Source organism: Rhinolophus sinicus, chromosome 4 (genome assembly GCF_057876585.1).
Source record: "Rhinolophus sinicus isolate RSI-liver-muscle chromosome 4, RSI-T2T, whole genome shotgun sequence".
In the NCBI taxonomy this organism is placed as follows: Eukaryota; Metazoa; Chordata; class Mammalia; order Chiroptera; family Rhinolophidae; genus Rhinolophus; species Rhinolophus sinicus.
This window is the reverse complement of record NC_142504.1, coordinates 117930187-117949721: the sequence shown is the minus strand read 5'-3', so window position 1 is coordinate 117949721 and position 19535 is coordinate 117930187. Positions and strand designations below refer to the sequence as shown.

Genomic DNA, 19535 nt, shown 5'->3' with positions numbered 1-19535 from the left:
TAATGACTGAGAATTTTCTAGAATGAATGAAAGAAATCCATGTGCAGTTTCAGGAAACCCAATGACTGCTAAGCTTTATACAGAAAGGACCTTCTGTGTAGACACATTATAGCAAAGTACAACACTAAAGACCAAACCTGAGAGGCTCTGGAGGGGGTGGGAGGACACAAAGGAGTGAGACTCAAAAGGTGACTACTATTAATACACAGCAACAACGGAAGACAGAAGAAAGCAGAATAAGTGTGACAATGTAGCAATCTATAAACAGGTGAAATTGTTTCAAGAAGGAAAGCCAAGCAAAAATCTAAGCGAGTTCCCAACAAAAACCAGCACTAAGCAAAAACTAAAGAAAAAAATTCAGAAGGAAGGAAAATTATTCTATATGGAAGAAAAAATGAAGAATGGAAACATGGATAAACCAAAATACATAGAAAATGTACAAACAATAATATCTTTGCGATTTAAGAGTAAGTAGAATTAAAATAAATGACAAAAATGGCATGAGGTCAGAAAGGGTAAATGAAGTTAAACACTCTAAGGTGACATGTAATGGAAATGATTAACTTCAGACTTCGATAAATTAAAAATGCTTTTAATTTCTAGGATAACTATTACAAGAACAAACCACTTATAAAACTTCCAAACTACTAGAGAAAAAAGTGGAATTAAAAAAATAAATAAATAAAATTGTAAGAAAGAAGTAATATATAGAAAAAGTAAGTCATATGAAAAGCACAAAATAAAATGATAGATTTAAACTAAAAATATAACAGTATTACAATTGTTTAGGCACTAGTCAAAAATTATCAGAGTAGATAAAAATCGAACTTTATGCTATTTATAAGAGACATAGTACAAGGATGGAAAAAAGACATGCCAAGCAAATTAAAACCAGCTGGCATTGCTGTATTCAATAAAACAAAGCAGAATTCAATGCAAAAAGCTTTAGCAGAGATAGTCACTTTATAATGAGAAAACGTTTAATGTAGCAGAAATATACAACAATTTAAACTTGTATATAACCAACACCATAGCCACAAAAATATATAATACCAAAAACAGACAGAATTCCAAGGGAAAGTAGATGAATTCACAATACTGATGGGAGATTTTTAACACAGCTCTGAACAACTGTTAGAAAAGGCGGGGAGAAAAATCCATAGGGACATAGAGAAACTGGAAAACGAGATTAACCATCTTGACCTAATGGACAAACATGTAAGACTGCAATCAACAGGTCAGAATCCAAGTTCAAGTACACACAGAATGCTTATAAAAAATAAAGTAAATAGTGGGCCTATAACTAGTCTCGACAGATTTCAGAGATCTGAAATAACAAAAGGTATGTTCTCTGACAACAACTCAATTAAGCTAAAATTAAGATAGTTCAAATATGTTTGTACATTAAGAAATAACTTTGTAATAACCATGAGTTAAAGAAAGAAAATCACAGTGGCAATTAGAAAGTATTCTGTACTTCACAAGAACAAAACTACTACATATGAAAGCATCTGGGATGCAGCCAAAGTCGTACTCATGGAAATTTATAGCTTCAACTGCATATACTTGAAAATGGAAACAGAGCTGAAGACTAGTGAACTCAGCTTCTACCTCAAGAAGTAAGAATAATATGCACGGAAGAAGGTGGGAGGAAAGGAAGCACGCATGGGATGTTACTAAAACAGGAACATCTCACCTGGCATACAGAATCACAAAGCCAAGAGCAGGTTTTCCTAACAAACTACTGAAGCTGACAAAGCTACTGGAAGACTGATGAAGAAAAGACAAAATGAGTATCAAGAATGAAAAAGACCCTCTCGTGTAAGAGATAATAGGAAAACATTATGAGCAAGCAATTGTGAATCAATTTGAATGTTTAGGTACAGTTGACATATTTCTTAAAAACCGTAACCTTGCAAAACTGACTCAACAAGAAATTAGGCGCTGCGTAAAGCATGGTGACAGTGGTATGGCCACCACACAGTGGCCACTCCAGGCACTGGCTGCCCGGTCACAGGGACGTCTGGCTATAACCGTATCCACATTCTCTCACGACACCAGGCGACGTGCGGAGTGGAGACAGGGCTGTGTGGGGATGGCTGAAGGAGGCCCAAGGAGTGGGTGACGCCCAGCGGGGAGGCGCGATGACATACGGTAGGTATGCCAGCTGAATGTGCCCAGGCTGGCGCTACCTGAAGGACGGTAACAGCCCAACAAGTACATCTGGCAGGGCCGTTAAATAGGTTACATTCTGTCTACTGCCACTCACCCAGTGTGCTTGGAGGGGGACACAGGATGACCCCAGAGCCCACCTCTGGCACTCAGTATGTGTCTGCATGACAGCTGTGACGATGTGTGACAGCTCAAAGGCCGTCTGCACACTCTCAGTTCCTTTGAAAGGGGTCAGCTCAGGAGCCGGTGTGTCAGGAGCCCTGTCCCCGCCACGCACTCTGCTCCGGGCGCAGTGGGAAGCCGGCGGATGAGGTAAGGGGACAGAGCCAGAGACAAACGAGGCGCTGTCAGGACCAGTCAGAGACGCTATGTGCCAGCCAGGGCCTGCGCAGACTGGGAAGCCTCTGGGAGAGGGACGAGCATTCACATGGAGGACGGCGGGGGCTGGGGAGGCAGGCTGGCCACAGCAGGCCGGACTAGGGCTGGGGCCAAACAGCAGGCCTGGGGGGTGTCTACATTAGCGGGGACGCTGGCTCCCACAGACACAGCTCCACATTCGCTCCGTGCTGTGTGTATGAAGTGCTGGCTGTGCCCGTGGGAGCCAGCGGACGTGGGCACGAAGCCCCAAGGCTACGTGTTCCCAGAGGTCGTGGAGAGAGGCTGGCGGGGTCTAGGGAGCTGCCCGCCAGGACGGTGTCGTGTGCAGGGAGCCCGAGAGCAGACGAGAGCCCCCTTTCCAGGGGTGAGTCCATGAGAAAACATCACGTTTAGACAAACTTCTAGAGAAAATGGGTCTGTGAAAAAAGATACGCCTTTCTCTCCAAAATGGTTACATCTCTGCACTAATCATTCTACACAGTTTTATTCCGTTTTCCGTTACAAAGGGTGGTTATTCTAGATTCACCCTTTGTGTGTGATTTATTAGGTTTTAATTACTCATTCACATGAAAACTTTCAATCATATATATTAAGGATATCTTTTTAGAAATATCTTTTGTGGTAATATTTTTAAATGGACTTATACATTTGTTGTAAATATTAGTCTTTAAATTAAATATACATCTAATATTAACTATTTATATCCCAATCTCAAGTTAGATGGGTTATCATTTTGAAAAATTGCTCACGTTAGAAGACTGCCTTACTCAATATTTTATCTAACTTGACAGATATATTAGATGGTCTCTGAAATATAGATAACTTTAAAATGTCAATGACGGCACACAGATCCAAGGGCACTGGAAATAAAAAAGTCTATCAGTAATAGACAAAAACCATTTTGTTGGATGCAGATGTATGTTTTATGTTTGTATCTCCCAACTGTGAAAGACTACATTAGCAATACATTTACAGAAGGAAAAGTATCGGATTTCTAGATTATTCTATCAAAACTGATTTTGCCCCCCAAATATTATTTTCTACAGAAGGGTTCCCCAACATTCACGAGAGTTCTTGGCTCCTTCCTCTTGAGCTCTGTGTGGATAATTTCTTTCACATTGAGAAACAAATTTCAATAAAAGTGTATTCAGTGAAAGCAGACATTAGTTTTACCTTAAGTCTTAAACCTACCTTATGGGAATGATGTAGGAAAAGAGGAGCAGGAAGCGGAAAAGGCTGCGGTACCACGGGCCTACAAACCCTTGCAAGGTCACCATAACCACCGAGAGCGCCACTAAGGCCAGAAACAGCGCTTTGGTCAGCTGGTTGAGTTCAAGGTCCAACAAACCCACCTGAAAGGAAAACAAAACAGAGACCGGCTAGTACACATCTGAATACGTGACAGTGATGACATCCTTACATTTTCTCTCATATGAGCCTTTATCAGAATGAAACTCAGAGAAGTATTAACATCACTTTCCTCCTGAAAGGCCTGTCAGAGAGGCAGGCAGCATTTCCCAGGCATTTCCAGACGGGCTCTACTGACAGCACGAGTGAGTGTCCAGCCACCACAACTCAGACGTGTGCCTCGGTGCTGATGCTGTACCAGCCCACGGGGACACACGGGGCAGGAGGTGACAGGTGTGAGCAGGCCTGGGGGCTGCATTAGTTCTCTGAAGAGCAGACACGCCTTTTCCTCTGCAGGAGCGGTGCCAGGAGTCTACATGATGAGACCCCCGCGGGAGCGCCGTGTTCACATGGAGGCCCCAGGAACAGGGCCGTGTGCCTGTCGCCCAGCCGCCAGGGGCCTCTCGAAAAGAATTTCTCTTAATTAAGTAGAAAATCAACAGATAGAGCAGTGAGCTGTGATGCAAACTGTGTACATATCCTATACGCTAGGTCTTCCCCTAAGGCTCCGCACTCAATCCATTCTGTGATCGGTTACTGGCCGAGCAAAACGCGAGCGGAAGGTCCGTCACTAAGAACCAGCTGGCTTCTGTCGTGCTCTGGGCAGGACCTCGGACAGAGCGTGGCAGCCCAGCGGGCTCTGCTATCATAGTAGAGAGAGCAGCGCTTTCGAAGTGCACAACTCCACTCCAAGCTCGGCAACCCGGACGGAGCTGGTCCTTGGTCCGCGGCAGTGCGGAAAGACCACGCACCGCTCAGGGCACAGCATGTGGGGCGGAGAGGGGAGCGGGCCCTGGGCTTTGCAGAAAGGCCTGAGAAGCAGACAGGAGACACGTGGTGCCGCATAGCAGTTACGACTCCTGAGGACCTGGACGCAGGTTAATTCAAATGCTGGCTCTGCCACCGGGCCAGACAAGCTTGGGCAGGCTGGGCAACAGTGTTCTCATCTGCGAAACAGGGCTGCCATGGTGCCTTCCTAGCAGGACCTGGGGTTACAGGACACGATGCCCAGCTCCTGGCAGAGCCAGCCCACACGCGTGTGGTTATTATCCTCGTTCTTGTTGCCGTCTAAGACTTGGATTGAATCTCTGCTTACTAACTGTGTGACCTGGGGACACCCTTACACTGTCTAAGCCTAAGTTTCCTCCTCTGCAAACTCGCGCTACCCCTGTACGACCAGAGAAGCCTGCAGAAGCCACGCAGCGTGGGCTCCCACCGGTCCTGGCACTCCAAGTGGCCACGTGTAGGCCAGCGTCCAGCGTGTACGGACAGGGCGGCATTCACGACTCGAGGGACACTAACAGGAGACGGGATTCCTATCAGGCCAGTCATCCATCTGCCATCTGAGTTTCTCCTGAACCTGGTACACACTTTGAGAGTAATTAAAAAAGAAAAAACAGCATTGCCAAAATTTGATAAAATAAATGAGATACTATAATTCTCAAATTACTGAGCTAATGACTAACTTGTTTTCTTTTGTAGTGCCTTTTGAAAATTCATAACTTTGGCCAATAAAAAGCTAGCATTTCCCACATCTCATGTATGCAGTTTGTATCTATTTTTGATTAATATTTGCCACAAAGTCTCGTGAGAACATTAAATCTGTAGTTAGAGAGAAAACACAAAACTCTGTCAGAAAATCCATTAAGTGTAGCTGTGAAGAAAATTCATTACACAAATAAATTGAAATGTCTACTGTATGTTTTGCTAAACCCTAAGGTTATGAAAAAAGTAAAGTATGAGATTTCACCCCCAAGAAACAGCCAATCTAGCAGGAGAAATAAGACGAGCGCCCGTAATAAACACTGTAAAAGAGCACCATAAAATAGGTTTTCTTCTCTAACCCAGCTTACAGAGCATCACTTCCCACATCTCACATCAACCCTGCCCTTGGTTAACACCTCACGGCCTTTACAGACTACGTTGAAACGATGGAAACACAAGTGGGGCCAGATGTGACTGACGTTCAGAGCGTAGGCCCCACTTCCACAGCAAACCAGGACACGGCAGGGTCTGCACAGTGGGCGGGGAGCCCCTGGGACCCCTGAGGGGGGCGGGGCCACGAGGCCCACCCCCATGCCCCACCGTTCTGCAGGCCCCACCCCCTCACGGTGCAGGCCAGACCCGGGGAGAAGCCCAAGGCCTGTGAAATGCTGTGTCGTCTGGTCACGTACTATACAGGCTCCCAACTAAGGAGAGTGAACAAAACGTGGCTGCGCATCAGCCTTATGGGGAGCACCCCCAGTCTTCATGCGACAGTAGGCGAGGCCAGCTCTCTGCATCTTCAGTCCTGCAGAGAAGCCCACGCGAGGATCAGCGGCTCCGCATCTCCCGGAGCTGCCGCAGAACCGCGGAGCCTGCCCGTCCCGAGACGACCTGTGGCTGGAGGGACCCGCAGGAACCACGTCTGAAGCTGCCGGCAGTGCTGCCCGTGGGCAGTGCTGCCACGTGGGCTGTGCACCCGGCCCCCGAACCCGCGAACCCGGCAGCTGCGTGAGGCCCCAGCCAGAGCGATCAACTCCACTTAAAAGGCAGCAGCACGAGGCCGACAAATACCTTGCAATTTCCGCTCCTTCAACTACTACATAGTTTATGCTTGAACTATTGAGAAAAATAGGGTTTGGGATTAAAATGAAGAAAAATTAAGGCAGGGAAGCAGAGCAGGCTCCAAAGCCCGCTCCCCTGGCCGTGACAAAGGCGGCCTGAGTCTGCGGCTGGCGGAGGGTCAGATGAAGTCATTATTCATTCAGTCAGGGAAAAAAGACTCAATTACCTCAACCGAAAGATGCTATCAATGAATGCAGGGGTGCATATTTTACTCTATTCATCCAAATCCCATTAAAAAGTGAAAGGAATGATTTAATCTGGCCTTCCAGAGTTGGTCTTTTTTTGTGATAAAATAAAGAATCGCTGTCTTGCAAAATGCATAACTGCACTTTCGCCTGCACCGCTGCCGTGAAAGGCTGTGAAAGCGGGACACAAACAGTCAGGACAGGCACAAAGTTTCCTTTGAAAAATGCCCCACACGGGATGGAGACCAAGACCGCAGGCCACTGCGCTTGCTATGCGGACATTCAAAGCACTGCCGCCTTTCTCACTGACGAACACGCCTGCCCGTGAAGTGCTAGTTCTGGAGCCCGCCCGGGGGGGCTTCTCCCACCCCTGACGGGAGGAACGCAGGAAGTCCACAGAGTGAAAGAACCTCTGCATTCTCTCAGGTGGCCTTTTCGGAAATAGGACTATTCTTCCCGAAATATAACTGCAACCAAGCTATAAGCATGTGTTATTTATTTATTTGTTTATTTATTTAATTTATGTTGCCAATTCTAAGAAAACTCAGTGAGAAAAGCTATATTTCAACTTTTATTTTTGTAAAAGCCCAATTTCAATTAATAGTTAACACGTTACGTACGGATCACAAGAATCTTCACGTCTTCACGAGGGATTTAAACCCCGCCGTACGCAACGTGTTAATTTTTTATACTCGTTTCTCTAAAACACCTTTAAAAGTTTCTTCGACTTGCCTAAAATGCAATCTCAACTCTTAAAACTAAGGTCAAAACTAGTTACCTTATAAAGTTACAGATTGTATAAAGAAGGTGGTCACTTGAGTTTTGATGTGAATCTCTTCTTTGAAACATTTCTGAATAGACCAGATACCTTTGCTATGATTGCAAAACCTTGTCACCCATAAAATATGCTAATAACCACTTGAAGTAATTATGACTGTATAAGAAAAGGTAAGTCAAGTACACGAGGAAGTAATTTCCAACATCCATTGTAATTTCCTGTATTAGTAAAGCAATTTTTCTTCTACTTGTCATAATATTTGTTTTATTTGAAACAAGTGCGATAACAAAATTAAATACGCTACTGGAAATTTTAATCTCCCCGGGACAATTTGTGCATAATGTCTACGACACCACAACAGTTCTGCAAAGGGCTGTCCCCGGGGAATGAGCACAGTAATTGCCTGCGTAATCTAAAATGCGCTAATGGCAAGATCACAAATCCACTTAGCTCCCCTCTCATTTATGTACCAAGTTTTAAACAGCTAATGGTTCTCAGTAAAATAATGGTTTGTACCAGCAACAAAGGGTAAATACGGTATCCTCCCACTTAATCGAGAAAAGATCAGCCAGGTTTTCGTGTAATGAGCGCGTGGACGGATGAGAACGCACCTTATCTCCAGAGCGCAGCGCCCTTCCAATCCATCTCAGAGTCACCCCTCCCGCCCTGCCGCCAGGCCCCGAAGAAACCAAAAGTGCACAGCTAACTGGTACCAAAGTCTCCTGTTATAAAAACTTTGTAACTGACAGAAGAGAAGGCACGCGCAGCCCTCACTGCTGACCGTGTGGCACCAAGCCCATGTGAACACAAAAACATCTCTACGGTGGCCTCGACACTCACTCCCTTACGTGCTCCACGGAGCTGTGCTACAAAAGCAAAATGATAAGATGTCAAACGTCAAAAAGCCCACTTAACATCTTACAGAGAGCTCAATGTTACTTTAATTTGCCTTATTGTTCCCCTGAAAATACAATTTCGAAAACAGGGGCCTCCCCCCACTTAGGGAATTCACTCAAGACGCCCGTCCCTGGTCTGAGGAGAGCAGTGCATGTGACACGACGCAGGGGGACCCCTGTTGGAGCTGCTTGTCTCTCAGCAGCTGGCCTTCTCGGACCAGCCCATCAGGTCCTCTTCACTCAGAATTTGGACTGCGGCGACAAAATTGACACAGCTATACTTTAACCTAACTGAAGTGCCTAGAAAAAGCACGCTCCTTTCAAATATCTCTGAAGCAAATCAGCCCTATAGTTTCCATTTGTAGTAGGATCTTAAGAAACAACAACAACAACAAAATAAGTAATTTTCAGACCTTCCTTTGTACTTCTGTATTTTAAATAATTGAAACTCAGACACTGAATTGAACTCCTAAATCTTGCAGCAATCACTTTGTCCATTATATTAAGTTACAAGTATTAGTTTTTAGAAAGTGATGCTATGTAGCCTTCTTTACTCTTCTCGAATGTATTTATGCCGCTTGGATATGAACTACTAAGTGTCAAGTGCTTGTCGCACCTGCAGGCCGGCCCCACACAGTAGACGTGTGTGAGCTATTATCGTTTATCGCCTCAGTGAGCTGCGAAATAAGAAGCATTTCTTTTAGCCATTCTAGTCTACTGCCTCAATAATCTGAGCTTTGAAAACTCCCTAAGTATCACCAGGACAATTCTTCACATTACAATATATCACCTTAATTTTAAAAAATCAAAATCTATATTTACACAATAAACCTTTTAAAGTCTACTCTGAAAGAATATTTTATATCCTACATTTTTACCTACCAATAAATTTTGCCAGACTATTCCATAGTTGGCATTTAAGGATTTTTCCTTGCTTACTATGAAGTTATTACATGAGATAGTGTTCCTTGAACATTTAACATTTAGAGAGAAAATGGAGTTATGTTTTTATATAAACAAAATGTATTACTGCAAGGTCAGCTCCTTAACAGGAAGTAAAACCGCTTTCCATGTCAAATGGGCGAGACTTAAAGAGGAGATGAAACTCGGAGTCAAAGCCTGGCCCAGCTGACAAGCTTGCTGCTGATGGAGTCCATGTCCAGGGCAAGGCCTGCTGTCAGACCACTCTGTCAGCTGGTCTGCAGTAAGCTCGCTGTTAAGAGTGGAATCACTCCTGAGTGCCACAGACATGCTGCTGGCTCAGGTTGAAGGGGCTCCAGGAATGCAGGAGGAGGCTGTCTTCTCAAACCCTGATCTTCCAGACCATCTGAGCAAGTTCAATACTAGCTCTAGCATTTCCTGTGACACATATCCACGCAAGAGAATAATTTCATAATTGTCAAAATGCCATAAACAGCACACTTCTATGAACAGATGTATACACACGCCCATGCATCTCAGCCTTGTTTCTGCAAAGCGCAGGCTTACTCTGCACGTTCACACAGGACAGTCTGCTCACACCAGCTGCTGCCTGACAGCCCGCTCTGACATTAGAGCTGTTACAAAAGTACAACAGATCAAAAGTCATCAAATTAAAGCAAGACAGTGACTGAAAAATAACTGGTAAGTTCATTTTTTTATTAATGTAAATTATTTCAAACCTTTTCAACTCGTGCTACCTCACAGCCATGTTTAAAACAAACATGAGTCTGCACAAACATGCAGAACAATCTGCTGGCTGCTTGGGAACTGCCTTCGCGCTGTACACAAACCACATCAGAACCCAGTCCTGAGTGTCAAGAGCCCCCCAGCTTTCTACGCATGGTAAGTACTCCTGGTCTCACTTTACAACAGCCACACAGTTTACTTGAAAATCAGGGACATAAAGGAGATCAAGCCGTACAAATCGTTCCCATACCCACACTATACGGAACACTGCCTTGTTTCCTGTTGGTATTTTCTTGCTGCTTTTGTGGTAACACTCAGAGGGGAGAGAAAGCAAAGGCCGAGGCGTGGCAAGTTGCAGCACAGCCAGCAGAGGGCACTCACGTCTGACGCTTCCTTTTTCTGAATTCTGAAAACCTGCTTTTCGTGAGAGCAGATTTCGCTCCCTAGTCCCAACAGTTCAGAAGGTTTGATACATACATTTTTTTAAACAAGAAGAGTAACGCTAAATATCGATTTTGCCATGAAGAATTCAAAACAATTTTTAGACTTTAACATGCTGGATCACACACAGGTGGAATCTCCTAAATGAAAAACCTGCCGTCACACAGGGGATCACATTTGAAGACACGGACCCCAACCTACTGCATGGAGCCAGGACAGCAGCACAGTCAGAGCCTCTCTGAGACTCAGGTCTACAAACTGAGTCGAGGAAGTGCTCACAGCTTACCGCAACGGCCTCAGAGCCTGCACGAATATATTTACCTTGTCTTAACAGTGGAGGAAGCTGTCAGTTTTAAATGGTTTTGCCAAGACCACCCACCAATTTAAAATAATTACTTCACTAGCCTACGCTACCCACTGACACCAGAAACCTCAACATTCAACATCCTTCATGTAAGTGAAATCTGAGGTTAGGCGTTTAGCTTTCAATGTAATCCAATTAAATAAGCAGTTTATTTTGGTAATTTTCTATTTATTTTAACAGACATTTTTATAGGTAGCATTAACCTACTCTTGAATTCTCACTATGTGGGTGAGTGTAGGGACAGTCCCCTCACTGTGGTCTGGGAACACCACAGGACGTGAGCGAACTGTGACACGGTCACTCGCGCAAGGGCCATCTCAGTCACAAGGCACTGGGCCTGCTCTGTGCTCTTCAGAGACTTTAAAAGATGCCACACTCCTGGGAATTCTTTTATCCCTAGGAACACAAAAAATAGATTTTTGTAACAATCTCTCTCAATGGTACCGATATATGTTTTCATTAGTTTCAGGTGTACAAAGCAACAGTGATTAGACATTTATACTCCTCACAAAGTGATCACCCCAGTAAGTCTATTGCCCACCTGACACCATACACAGTTATTAAAATATTACTGGCTATGTTCCCTATGCTGTACTTTATATTCCCATGACCATTTTTAAAAAAACTACGATTGACATTCAGTATTATTCTATATGGTACTGATATTTTTAAAGAAAGACTTTTACTAGGAGTCTTATCATTTTGACAGACAGTAAGAAAGGGAAGACCATGGCTTCCTGTAAATTGCTGAAACATGGGGCATGCGTCACCTTTCATTTTCTAGTCTAGTTTCGGTATCCATGCCCAAGGACGTATGATTGAGCACATTTTCCCTCTGGGAGGATGCGCATGTGTGTCTTTATTGTCTCCTGAATGTGGCCAGTCCCTTATTTTAAATATCTTGTGTGAGTGCGCATTTTAGAAACACCCTTAAAACAGGTATACTCTTAAAACAGTCACTTAAATATGATTTATAAAGTATATGATTGGAAAATAATCTTGTTTGTAAGTACACTGATGCAGTAGCACTGACATTTGGGTCCCATTACTACCTGGTGAGGACATGACTGAGCGTGTGCTGGGCCCTGATGCAGTGGCCCCCGGGGACTCCCGGGCACAGTGACCATTTTCCCCAGGGAGCCTCTGACCTCTTTCCCAAGGGCTGAGAAAGCATTTCCTACCTTTCCGAATCCAGAATGGAGGTACTGAAGGAATCACTGCTCTGAGGCTTGGAACTGCACCACAGATGACGGCAGAGGGTGGGATGCAGGAAAGGAAACAGATCGGAGAGCGCCTTTTCCCACTAGGGCGGGCGAGGACTTAGCCATCTGCGGGCCAGCCCAGCGGGTACAGAGGTGGGCGGGGGAGGCGGGGGACGGCCCGAGCCCCCAGGAGCGAGAGCAGCCTTCTCCCTGGACCCTGTGTGGGATGTGGCCCTGAGAACTGCTGTTCTTAAAAAGACCCTGCATGGAAACTTAGTGTGTGGGGGGAATAGCACCATTCCACCTGCTCGGTTAATTCCCTTATAAAATTCCGGAGAAGGGAATGCTTAAATTTTTATTAGTAAACGACGTCATTAACTTACAAAGTAACTTTAGTTTCCAGCCCTGGATTCTCTTCATAAGAGGTTGTGATACAGATGAATTTCTATAGTAAGGTCAGAAATTTGTTCAGTGACTAATTTCAAAATCTCTAAATTCTAACTCGGCATAGCAACAAGTATAACGTATTTAATGGTTTGTGCAATGGGGTTTACTAAACATTCTACTAGAATTCACACTGTAGCAGGAAGCCTGCGAAGTGATACAAAGGTGTCCAATAATGTGTCACTTTCTCCTTCAACGTTTCTTGGTTTATTGAGTAAACATATGGGAATTTATGGACCATTTAAGGTCTTCACCCCAATCTCCAGATATCTGGCACCTATCACGAAATAAAACCACTCAATAGTGTTTTTAAATCAAGAGTCATTAGCTGACTTGACAAGATCTACGACTAAGATATTTACTGGATTCAAAATTATGATCACACATCACTGCATTCATGAACTTCCCTTGCAATGAAACGCACATCACTTATTTCTGATGTAAAACACACGCAGATGAGTCAAATGCTGACCAGGGTTTGAAACATCTGCCCCACCCACATATCATCATAAGTTGCTACTAACCCAAAGCTAATAGTAGGAAGCATTTTCATTTTTAAGGCATCACAGCAGAATGGTGGAAAAAGATAGAATGAAGGAAAGTTATCACACTATTCTAACATCTAAGTTTGAATCAATGTTATTTAGTTTTCAAAATCCATGCTTCTCATGATTTGCATTCTTTTGTTTTGTAACAAAAATGGAATTTAGCAGATTTGCTGAAAAATTTAAATGATAACCGTAACAGGGTTAAATAAGCTTTTCATCTTGCTTTTTATTAAAAGTAAGAGGCTTATTACTAGTATCTTGGCAAAATGTAACACTGTTTTAAAGCATCTAGAATCTGTGTTACTCTGTATCTTCAAAGACATTTTAGGACCCCTTTCATACTTAATGGCTTGTGAGCATCCCCAAGACTTGGGAAGTGTGTGAAAAGTTGCCCAGATTGACAGATAAAGGAAAAAGGTCTGTATTAATTTCCAAATAAAGAAATGCACGGCGTGCTATCTCACGATGATTATACTCTAAAGTACCAATTAGAACGCATCAGAAACTAGAGCGAGTTGACACTCTACAATAAAGCAAATAATTTCCAGTTGGAGGGGCAGAAAATGTTAATATGCAATGCTCAAGACTAGAAGAATCTTTGTAAAAGGAAGCAGCTAATAAGATTTAATGATGCGTGTCAGGAAGCCGCAGTGTGTAGGGAAACACAGCTGGCTTCATTTTGTAAACTGTTTGATATACACATCTTTCCAGTTCGCCATTATCAGCTGTGCCAGTGCCACTGGGGACAGTTCAGCCTTCAAATCAGGGCACTTCCTGTCCTCTAAATTACCAGCACAATACATTAACATAACATGGTGCCATAGGCTGGTGCCCTGACGAAAGCCTGTCCGCTACTAGAGGCCTGAAGAAGCTTTCTGTAAAATGTGTGGAAACACCGTCGCCAGCCAAGTCGGCCACTAAGTGCTGGAACCACTGAGACAAATCAGAAAACAGGCAAAGCACTTGGACTTAGTGAATCAATAACCTTCACAAAACAGTCACCATCTTTATACCTTGTGTACTAAAATTCCAATTAATTCCAGAATGCTTCTCCTGAGAACCCCCAGGCTACTGCTGTTCCCTTGCCAGGGGACACATGTGTGTGCACTGAGGACCCTGTTCCAGCAGGCAGAATGCATCCTGCTCGCATCACCCCAGTTAGGAGGGACTGCAGCATGCAGGTGACAGGAGTGAGCAGCAGATGACAGAAGCACTGCGAAATGTGCACCAGATGGCAGCTAAGGGTCACTGGAACACTAGAAGTCCTGTGTTGGGCAACCATCGCCCTCAGAAGCTCTTCGACACAAACTAATTATTCAGCCACCAGAAGACAACTGCTGGGTAACAACACTAATATCAAAATGCTGTTCAAGCACTTGGAGCGCCTTATTTTAAATGTAATTACACATTAGCTGTGAAAAACAAGCATGCCCGTAATGACAAAAAGGTTGCCTGAACTAAGGGAGCTAAAACCCCAGTGCCCAGAGAATCGTCTTCCAGCACAAACACCAAACACGCATAGGGCCAGCCTCTGGGTGCATGCTACTCGTGGCCAAAGCTGGAAAGAGCCACGAACTGGGATCGGCAGTGATGTCCCCTGATTCTCGGCTCAGAAACCCAGGACACACATCAAGACAGAAGAGCACGTAGGACGGGCTGTTAGCTGTGGGCTGTCAGCTATAGGCTGTCTTAAGAAACGGCTCGGACGTGCTTGTGAAGCCTCACACTCAAAAACACACACGACACTACACGGTGCCCCGACGTCACGGCCAGTTCAGTACTGGGGTTCACTGTGTTCTCAGTGGAGAAGTGCAGGCACAAGTACTTCAGCCACACAAAAAGAAATGCATAATTCAGTGACCTTAACAAGATCAAGCCACACTAATTACCTACCACAAAATGGCTGCACTCTTGGCTTGAATTGTTTATAACTGATGAACTTCTGCCCCATATGACCTCAGCAACTGCCAACCCAATGGCCTTCACACTTTGCAAAGCTTCTGCGCGACTTCCATTACTGGGTTTGCAGCATGCTGTCACAGGCCGTTAGTGTTTCTAGCAGTCCCATCCCCACCCAGCCTGGAGTTCTGGCCGCGCGGTCCGCTGTGGGGGCTCCCGGCCCGCGTGTGGGTGCACACTGGCAATCATAAATCATATTACGGATGTTCTCACAATTACAGCTGCTGCATTTTCCATTCATTACACAAACTTTCATTAGGTTCATGAAACAGACTAGTCAAATCTGATCAAATGCTGATCAGAATGTTTTATTATTTTTATTTAAATGTGGTGAACTGGCACTAACACTGTACTGTGGGGGAAAGAACAGACTAAACAAAATGACTCCACATTGTGACCAAAGACGACCAGAAGAAATCTCAGCAGAGGGGAGCCTGGTCGGCCACTGCTCAGAGGACACTGTCAGGCCTTCCCACCAGGGGGCGCTCCCGGTGCTACTATCACAGAAGTGGCTGCACCGGTAACACTGCCCACTTAGCAGCGGCTGGGGCAGGGGCTCTGGGCAGAGAAAGTGCGTGTGGGGCCCCCGACTCTGGGCAGGAAGGGGGTCTCCAAGAGCCGGGGTTCCAGGGAAGGGGGGCACTAGCCTCCTCTCATCTGTGCGGAGATGACCGCCCCAGAGGCATCTGTCCAGGATCCCAGATGGTCCAGGCACAACCCACGTCCCTTGTCTTCCCACAGGTCTCAGAGCGATGCGATATGCCTGATGATTAACGGCCCTTACAAGTGACTGCTCTCAAGAAAACGGTGAGGTTAGAAGCACATTCCTCCTAAAGGATAATCCTGTGACTTACGTGAAAAACAACTTAAATGGTAACTGAAGTGAAATGCTTGAAGTAAGCTTTTGTCACCAGATTTCTCGTAACAATGACACACTGCAGGCAAGCTAATTTTTCTTCAATGTCCTTTCAGAATAAGTCTGACCGAGTGGCAGGTAATGGCGCCGTAATGACTAGAACTTTCTGAAAGGGACTGACCGTCACTCGGCTGTCCCAGTATCTGAGATGCACTGTGGACACTCCACGTCACACCACAGCCCGCGTACTAGGATGTGGAGCTCTGAGAACGGGCTGTGTGCACGTGGCCGCACCCCGCAAGTAACTAACGGGTTTGTTCTCCAGCTCACCCTCTCTGTTTCAGTTTAGGACGCAGAATGTGTAATTCACTGTGGGACAGTGGAGATGACAGAGGGTGGGGGGCACGGGCGCTGGTCCAGGGCAGCCTCTGCTTCCTCGTGGCGAGGATGCTTGCTCGGTACTGGCCCGTCCACCCTGAGCAACAGGGAGCTCGGCCCACGTTACTTCCAGCTTGGATGTCTGTCTGGCGCTCTTAGCAGGCGAGACCAGTCTGAGCATGTCTGTGTCTCTGCCTGAAACGTCCCCTTCCCTTCCCTCTGGGCTGGTATTGACGGCTCAGGATGGGCTCACAAGCCACCAATTCCAGACATACAGAGAGCTGGCTGAGAAAGGTAAACAGTAAAACTTCTAGAAAGTAAGAGAGTATCTTCATGACCTAGGGTAGAGAAATATCTCTTAGGCCAGAAAAAGAAAATACTGATAAACTGGACTGCATTAGAACCCAGACCTGCTCTTTGCCGGGACACCATGAAGACAGAAAGGCAGCAACAACAAAGCGTGGGAGGTAAGTGACGTAACCACAACGTGCTTGTACCAGGATGGGGAAAGAAGCCCACAAAACAAGAACTCACAATCCAGCGGAAAAGGGGCAAAAGATACATTCAGGCTCTTCTCGGACAGCCAATGGGCACTGAAGGAGAGGCCACCTCACTGGCTGCCAGGCATGTGAAAACAGGAGACACCACTACAGACCACGCGGACCTTAGGCTTTTTAAACAACAAGACAACACAAGTGTGGGCAAAGTCCCAGATGAACCTGAATTCTCTTATACCGCTGGGAAGAGTGAAAACCGGTGCAATCATTTTGGAAGACTGGGTTACACAAAATGGAAATAAAGGGACCACATTACCCAGCAACTCCAAACGTGGGTGCACACCTGACAGAAACTGTCTGCACGCGCACGTACATGCACACAGACATTTAGAGCAGACTCATGTCAGCGGAAAGCTGGCCACAACCCAGAGACCAGTCAATTGTTTATTCACACAATGTGCACAGATGTGTGACACACTATAATGTGAACAAATCTCATAGGTGTGTTAGTGTACAAAAGAAGCCAAACACAAAAGGACACGTGTCACGTCATAACACACAGGCAATTGGCCGAGCTGCTCAGGAGTCAATGCCCCCTTCAGGGAGGGGGTGCTACAGGAGTTGTTGGGGGCGGGGGCTCTATCCTCACCTCGCCACCGACCCTGAGTGTGTGCTCACTTTGTCACAATTCACTCAGGTGTGACTTCTGTAAGTTTATGCAATTTGTGTGTGTTTGTAAAGTCAACAAAAAAAATTTAAAACCAAAAAAGTAAAACAGAAATTAAGTATTATTCTTGTTCTTAAGCAAAATTCAAGTATAAGCCAAAGCTTATACTTGACTGAGCGTGCGTAAGATGGTGTGTGGAGGAGACACTTAAGGGAACACCGAATAGGTGAACAACTTCAGAAGCGAGAGGCTGATGGGATGACATACACACTCATCCACGAGTGTAAATGTCTATGGAAGTTAGACTCAGGCATTCCTACACATCTGGAAAGCTTTAGGGTCGTGGATACCATTTTTATAGGACAAAGGCTTAGATGTGTATTTTCCTAAAAGAAGTTCCTAAATATTCAGTTTAATGGCATCTAATCTGGTCCCATCCTACTTATTAACTGATTAACATTAAAAATTAGTATTTCAGATAGATGTTAAATTGCATTCAGGTGTTTGCCACCCTGTCACCCACTGCTGCGTCTAAGTGCCAGGATGGTGTGAGGGGAACGTGGTGACACCTGAGGACGGGGAAGCCACCTGTTGACCTCCCAGCCCATGCTGCGCACGCATCACTGTGGGTGCTGAAGGTGGGTGCCTTGCTGGCTGTGACAGGTCACCTTCCCGGTTGGGTGCTGCTGACCATTGTGCAGCCCACTCCAGCCTGCACCCTCCTGGACTCTGGGGCACGTGGGACGCGTGGAGGGCAGCCTAGGACCCTCAAGCCTGCAGCACCAGGGCTGGGCTCCCTGTGAAGTGCCCGCCGGTGTCCAGGGGCTGCAGCCTTGAGGACCCCAGGCCCCTGCGCGTCCACGTCTCACTCCTGGAGTCCTGCTGAGAGGCAGCACCCCGCACACACCCCACTGTCTTTCTTGCTTCTCCGACTCCTGTCCCTTTGTTTCCAGAGAAGGCTAAGATGGGCTGTCCGCGATGGGCCGTCAGCCTGCATCGTCTCCTGCTTTGGTGCTGTTCACACTTGCAACTCTCCGCCTGCCGGAAGCCGCGGCCCCTTGAATGTCAGCAGCACGCGGCTCTTTCCGGGCACAGGCCTCGGCGTCCAGGGCTGTCGGGCTCGTTTCTGTTTCAAAGACTCTACTGAGAGACCCAAAAGCTGAGCTCGACTACACATTATTCTTTATACTAACACTGTGAAATCCGGAGTCTCCTGAGCCCGGCTACATTTCTGAGCATCGGGATGTGGCAGGATGCGGCAGGCCACGTGAGGCATAAGACGCACAGCGCCAGGTCACCTCGCCCGCGGCGGCAGACGGCAGCGGGGGCTCCGAGCACCCCCGAGCGGCCGCAGGCGGGCCTAGCGGGCTTCCTGCTCGGCTGCCGGCCCTCGGCTGCACGGCCCTCACTGCAGCTGGCGTGCGCTTCCCCTGCTCGTTTCCTTCCCAGCCCTAGCGCGGCTCCAGCGCTCTCAGGCAGCAGGAGGCCGGTCTGTGACTGAGGCCTTGCTGCACCAGCGCCAGGCCCAGCGTGTGGTCCCATCACCACCCCGAGGTCCCTCCCACCGGACTGGGACGCCTCTTCCTCCCCTCAAGCCTGACTGACTCCCTCCAAGCTCGCTGCCCTCCCCAACATCCCAGGTGCTTTAGGGTCCATTTTCAGTGTCCCCCGAACACTCCAGGAATACTTAGGCTACAGGGGGCGAGCCTTTTGCAACGGTCTGGGAAGCTGCCTGGTGCTGACGAGCTCCTGTGCCCGCTTTCAGGCGGTCAAGAGTGTGACCTAGAGCTCGGAGAATCCACACTCAGTTTATTGGTATGGAACATAACCTACAGGGTATCAAAAGGTTACAAACAGAAAGAGACACCTTTCCATGAACTAGCAACAGCAACAACAGCTCGCCCTGCACGACAACAAACCAAGAAACAGGATCAGAAAATAAAGAGAAGCGGCGGGGCCAGCAAGAAGTGGCTCCCACCTGCCAGGGTGACAAGGGGTGACCAGGAGAACCTCCCATTGTATTCTGAAAAAGTACTGTAGTGTTGACAAAACGACAAAGTGCACATTTTTATCCTCCTTGAACTATTT

General features: G+C 46.3%; 1 protein-coding gene across 11 annotated transcripts in view; it reads right to left on the bottom strand.

Annotated features, from left to right (window-relative positions):
- The window catches only part of ATP9B (ATPase phospholipid transporting 9B), a 172920-nt gene that overhangs the window by 56835 nt on the left and 96550 nt on the right, over positions 1 to 19535 (bottom strand). For all 11 annotated transcript variants that reach the window (XM_019715633.3, XM_074339808.2, XM_074339811.2 and 8 more), the window contains one exon: positions 3742 to 3902. In XM_019715633.3, coding sequence (XP_019571192.3) covers positions 3742 to 3902 — 161 coding nt within the window. The remainder of the gene's footprint in view (positions 1 to 3741; positions 3903 to 19535) is intronic.